Source organism: Diabrotica virgifera, chromosome 5, assembly GCF_917563875.1.
Source record: "Diabrotica virgifera virgifera chromosome 5, PGI_DIABVI_V3a".
Classification (NCBI taxonomy): Eukaryota; Metazoa; Arthropoda; class Insecta; order Coleoptera; family Chrysomelidae; genus Diabrotica; species Diabrotica virgifera.
In genome coordinates, this window is record NC_065447.1 from 157,958,584 (window position 1) to 157,964,583 (window position 6,000).

The 6,000-nt window shown below is 31.0% G+C and overlaps 1 protein-coding gene across 4 annotated transcripts in view; it reads left to right on the forward strand.

Annotated features, from left to right (window-relative positions):
* LOC126884530 (protein wings apart-like) overlaps positions 1-5,065 on the forward strand; it is a 163,707-nt gene extending 158,642 nt beyond the window's left edge. For 2 of the 4 annotated variants that reach the window (XM_050650476.1, XM_050650477.1), the window contains exon 15: positions 4,067-5,065. In XM_050650476.1, the coding sequence (XP_050506433.1) occupies positions 4,067-4,231 (165 nt within the window). In that variant the 3' untranslated portion in view covers positions 4,232-5,065. The remainder of the gene's footprint in view (positions 1-4,066) is intronic. The other 2 variants (XM_050650478.1, XM_050650479.1) reach the window with 1 other exon arrangement.
* The last annotated feature ends 935 nt before the right edge of the window (positions 5,066-6,000 follow it).

Sequence of the window (6,000 nt, forward strand, 5' to 3'; positions counted from 1 at the left end):
CAGCTGTAGGAGGCGATTATGTAGGACTTTGTCAAATGCCTGTAATAAAATAAACAGATATAAATAGGTTGGTTAACATCTATACAGGGTAGCGAGAAAGTATGTAAACACGGTAATTTCTCTCGCTTGAACGATTTTTATAAATTTTGGTGGGCAAGGATGTTCTAATGTGGCCGATAATATAGTGATTTTTACATTGTTGTCAAATCTTCCGTTTTCTGGAAATCAAATGAACTTTCTTATTTTAAATGGAACACCCTGTATATTTTTTGCGTTTTGAAGTCCTTAAGAAATACTGATTATTTTTCATATTATATTTCCTATACCATACCTAAATGCCACAATTTCGGAGTTTTTGCTACATTTAAAAAAAAATTTAACAAATTATAAAAATGAATTTTTTCGGCCCGGGTTGACATTATTTCTAACGTGCTATGTACTAAGAGTATAAGTCATAAAAAATATTTTTCGGGATTCTTCTATATTTTGAATTATATAATTAATAAGGTATTACCAAAGTAGAAAGTAAAATAGTTTATTACTAATTTAAAACCTTTTTATATACTTGGCTTGGTTGGTGTCACGGACTCCGCAAATTTTGTAATCCATTTAAAAAATAGTTCTAGGTTACCTAGACACTTGAAATTTTCAGGATAGCTTAGAACTAGCTAATAATGCAATATTTAACTGGTATTATACAGGGTGATTAATTATATAGTGGGGTGAAGCTCCATAGATCCGTTATAGTAATGTATAGCGATAAAACTTAATAACAAAAATTGTAGCGAACTTTGAGCTTCATATTACAAAATTAGTTAGAATGTTACAGGGTGTTCGATAACATAGTGGCAGACCAAACTTATGTTTTTTTAAATAGAATACCCTGTATTTTATTTTATATTCGAAATCTTCGTAACTTTTCGATTACAAAAATATAAAAGTTTGGTATGTTATACGGGGTATTTACAAAGTTATAACCAATTTTATATGAAAATCGTAACAAGTTTAACTACCTGTATAAACAAAAGCAAGCACAAGGTCAATGGTTTATTGACGTCATATTTTTTTATTTATTGTCAAAATTTTCGTAAATGTTTGTTTTGCTAATTTTCTTTATATTGAATACAGGGTGAGTCAAAACGCAAGTACATTATTTTCTCAGTAATTTTAAATAGAACACCCTGTATTTTATATCATTATCGAAAAGTACCATTACCATACTATAATTTTTGTATAACATTCCCTATGTGTAAATTTATTAGTTTTCGAGGTATTTTCATTTTTCGGAGCAAAATTATTAATAATTACGGGTCCAAATCTTTCCAAATTTTAAGTAAGCCATGGCTGAATAATTGTCTAAAACTTACAATTTACGATTACTGATTATCAATCTGTAATCAAAGTTGGCTACAATTTTTGTTATTAACTTTTATTACTGTCTATTACTTATAACGGATCTACAAAGCTTTACACCACTGACCAATCACACTGTATGGATAAATCTAATGTATGTGACTAATGCAATGATATTTTAAAGTACGTTAATAAATGGATATCTACAAATTGATGGTGCCTCAGTGGCATTAGACTGCAGATCGAGAGGTCCCCAGTTGGAACCCGGCTGTTGCGTATCTTTTTTAATTGTTTTAATAAATAATTAAAAGTTTATATACTTAAAATTATATATACCATTTTAAACAACCGTGGTATTATAAAAAATACTATTTTATACTAGTGTAATTTTTGGAATCGTAATTATAAATAACAGTTAATACACCTACTAAAAATTCATATTTTATAAGTTAATTATTCTTTCCAAACATGTTGTGTCCTACATATGTACATGTACAATAACAAAACCGTGATATTATAAAACGTACTTTAACTACTCTATGTCATATTATGTATAAGTTTTTAGTTTGTGAAAACTGTCATTATAGATAGCAGTGCTTGAAGAGTTTGTGCGTGAAGTAACAATGTATTTTAAATGGGATTTACTTTTTCGCACACTTTCAATGGGTTTTTTGGCACACTTTCATATAATCAAATATCCTTAACCTTCGCGTTGTCATGGTGATGACAATATGAGCAATGACTTACAACAAAATTTTTGACAGTTTTGTGGTTTGAACGTATGATAGTTAGGATTTTTAAATGTCAAAGTTCTAAAAATTGTAGAATAGAAGTGAATTCCACTGGCGAAAGTTACAGTTGTTTTATTTGTTTATTGTAGATAAAATATTGTATGAAACTGTGCGTGAAGTACTTTTTGCGAACTTAAGCGATGTATAAGAATCGCGTGCGTTCGCAAAAAGCATACTTCACGAACTGTTTCATAAATAACTATTTTTATTAGAGTGTAATTTTTGGAATTTTAAGCATTTTATTGTCGTTTATCGGTTAATTATTTTATATTCTTTCCTATAAATAATAAAAAGGTTTTATTATAAAAAATTCTTTTTTATAAAAGTGTAATTATTTATTAATCATATTTCGTCACCATATTCATATTTAGTTGTAATAGTTATTTCATCAGTGCTGAAAAAGAAAAAAGTCATAATAAAAAATTTTCATTTTTGACTTATACTCTTAATACATAGCACTCTAGATTTTAGGTTCTATGGATCATTAGGAATAAAAAAGGTCTTTTGTAATTTTCCTCAAAAGTTAATCGTTTCCGAGTTATAAACAATTTAAAACTAAAAAAATCGAAAAATGACGATTTTTTAGGTTCAAAAACACAAGTAAAAAATATTATTTTTGAAATTAAAAAGTGCCTAAATTCAAGTTCAAACCTTATTGTATCAGATACCGATAAGTGATTTGGTCTTATTCTATTTTAAAATATTATTTTTTAGTTGTTGATGCCCGATCGCCCGTCCTCTCATATGAGCTTCATTAAAAATTAAAAAACAAAACAATGTTTTAGAATAAAACATGCCAAAAGTTCTTATAGGGATCTGATAGAAGAAGGTTTGATATTGAATCTAGGTACTTTCTAATTTTAAAAATGATTTTTTTACTAGTGTTTTTTAACCTTGAAAATCATCATTTTTCGATTTTTTTCAGTTTTAAATTGTTTATAACTCGGAAATGATTAACTTTAGAGGAAAATTACAAAAGGCCTTTTTTTGTTCCCAATGATACAAAGAACATAAAATAATATCTACTCGAGCTGAAAAATTTGATTTTTTATAATTTGTTTAAATTTTTTTTTAATAGATGTAGCAATAATTTCGGAATTATGGCATTTAGGTATAGGGAATATAACATGAAAAATAATCAGTATTTCTTAAGGACCTCAAAACGCAAAAAATATACAGGGTGTTCCATTTAAAATAAGAAAGTTCATTAGGTTTCCAGAAAAACGGAAGATCTGACAACAATGTAATTACCACTATATTATCGGCCACATTAGAACATCCTTGCCCACCAAAATTTATAAAAACCGTTTAAGCCGTTTCCGAGAAATTACCGTGTTTCCATACTTTCTCGCTACCCTGTATATCTTTGAGCCAGTACATTAACCACAAACAAGACCTCTCTTTTGCCCATTGCTTTAGTGTTCTGAAAATCCTTTAATGTATGATTTTCAAGAATATCTTTCTTTTGCGTTAGCTTTTTTCTGTAAAGTCACGAACGTCGACTTAAACCATTCTTTTGGAATTACACCTGAATCATATATGGTGTTGTATTACAAGTCTTTTAGTATATCTGTGTGATCTTTTACGATTGATTTAGTAATTTCTGCTGGTGTATCATCAGGACCTGTAGCTTTATTATCTTTTGCCAATTTTACTTCAGGCATGACTTCTTCTTTTGTGATACTAGTTTCTCTAATGTTACATAGTTCTATGTTTGCCGTTTGCCTCTCATCTTTAAATAATTCCACCATATCTGCCAACATTCAATTAGGGAAAGGTTCTCAAGAAAACTACTTATTGGTGGAGAATAATCGGCTAATAATTAATATATTGTTTATGTAGGTATGTGTATGTATTTGTTTGTTTGAAATCAATAAATAAACCCAGAACAATTGTTAATTATCAATGTGTTTACTTTTCAGACGGAGGCTTCAAGCGTCTGTGCGATCAAAGCCACGGAAAAAGTGATAAAATTCCTGGAAGAGTGTGATAAACCCCCGCCGGTCGAGTCGACTGCCCCCGAAAACCCTCCTCCCGCCTTTTACGAATCCATTGGTATGGATTTGAGTTATAGGTTAACGTCGTAGAGTCTGTTAATTACTAATTGAAAATAACTCATCGTGAAAATGGATTTGATGATGGTGTAAGTACCATCCGGTTGTCTCAAACGTGCGAAAATGTGTTATATTAGAGTACCGTAGAAGTGACACAAAGAAATAATATATTTCTACGGATTATACTTGTCTTGTACAAATTTTAACTTTGCTAGAAATTTTTGATAAAACTTCACACGGTTTTTACTTCCCAGTAATATTTATGATGAGCGTGTACCGTTTTAGTCATGTTGATAGTTTTGACGCTTTCCGACAGATTGGAAATTTGATGTGACTTTATTTATAATGAAATTTGACAGTTTTTTCAAAACAAACTGTCAAATTTCATACTTAACTGCATGATGTTATCACGTGATGTATTAAAAATATGCTATCTAAAATATATTATCCATTTGCCCAATTAATTCAGTAATGGGTATATATTTTTTCAACATTAGTCATTAGGTTAAAAATGTTGGAAGCTTTTGTTCGTTAAAATATATAATAGTAACTGCTATATTCTACAGCAAATAAAACGCTTGATAAGTGGTTAGCTAAATTATGTCAGAACGTCTCTCCCTTCAGTTCTGTCCCCCCAGAGGGAGTGTAGTATTCATCATGATGTCCATGATATTGTCCATCTTCAAAGATCTGTATCTGCTCATTTCTGTTAACTCATGCATAGGTCTTTTACATATTCCTGTAATTTGGTTGATCCGTCTTGTTGGGGATCTTCCTGATCTTTGGCCTTCTACCTTTCCAGGTATAATAAGTCCCATGGTTACATAATTTCCATGGTTTCTGTGTCTGCTCTCATAATATGTGAAACATAAATATTTAAAAAAAAAAAAAAAACTAAGTTATCAATCGGAGCAGCGCAGAAAACGACAATAAATATCGCCTCCGTACCACCAGATTGACAACAGGTGGAATACTTTCTTTGGTTACACCTCCTGAGACTTTTACAATTTATAAGTCATACAGGTGCCGAGAAAATTAAGATGAGAGAATTTTAAATAATTCACAACTCATCTACTCAGCATGGTAAAGCTCCAACAAGAAAGATTCCTTAATACTCAAAAGAGTAAATGAATTAAAAATGTATAAACATTCTCAATTTCTTTGCAAAACGAAAATGCAGCAGCTGCATAATACTCTGGTTAAAGCGGAGAGTGCAGGAAGAGTCTATACCGGTTTCGGAGATCTTTTTCCCCTCATCAGTAAACCCATATCCTCTTCTCTCCGCTTTAACCATTTACCATAGCTTAGGGCCTTCCCGAATTGGTTAAAGCGGAGAGAAGAGGATATGGGTTTACTTATGAGGGGAAAAAGATCTCCGAAACCGGTATAGACTCTTCCTGCACTCTCCGCTTTAACCAGAGTATTATGCAGCTGCTGCATTTTCGTTTTGCAAAGAAATTGAGAATGTTTATACATTTTTAATTCATTTACTCTTTTGAGTATTAAGGAATCTTTCTTGTTGGAGCTTTACCATGCTGAGTAGATGAGTTGTGAATTATTTAAAATTCTCTCATCTTAATTTTCTCGGCACCTGTATGACTTATAAATTGTAAAAGTCTCAGGAGGTGTAACCAAAGAAAGTATTCCACCTGTTGTCAATCTGGTGGTACGGAGGCGATATTTATTGTCGTTTTCTGCGCTGCTTCGATTGATAACTTAGTTTGTTTTCCGGTAGATGGCCCTAGTTCATCCGTGACATTTCTTTCTTTGCAATTCGGGAAGGCCCTAAGCTATGGTAAATG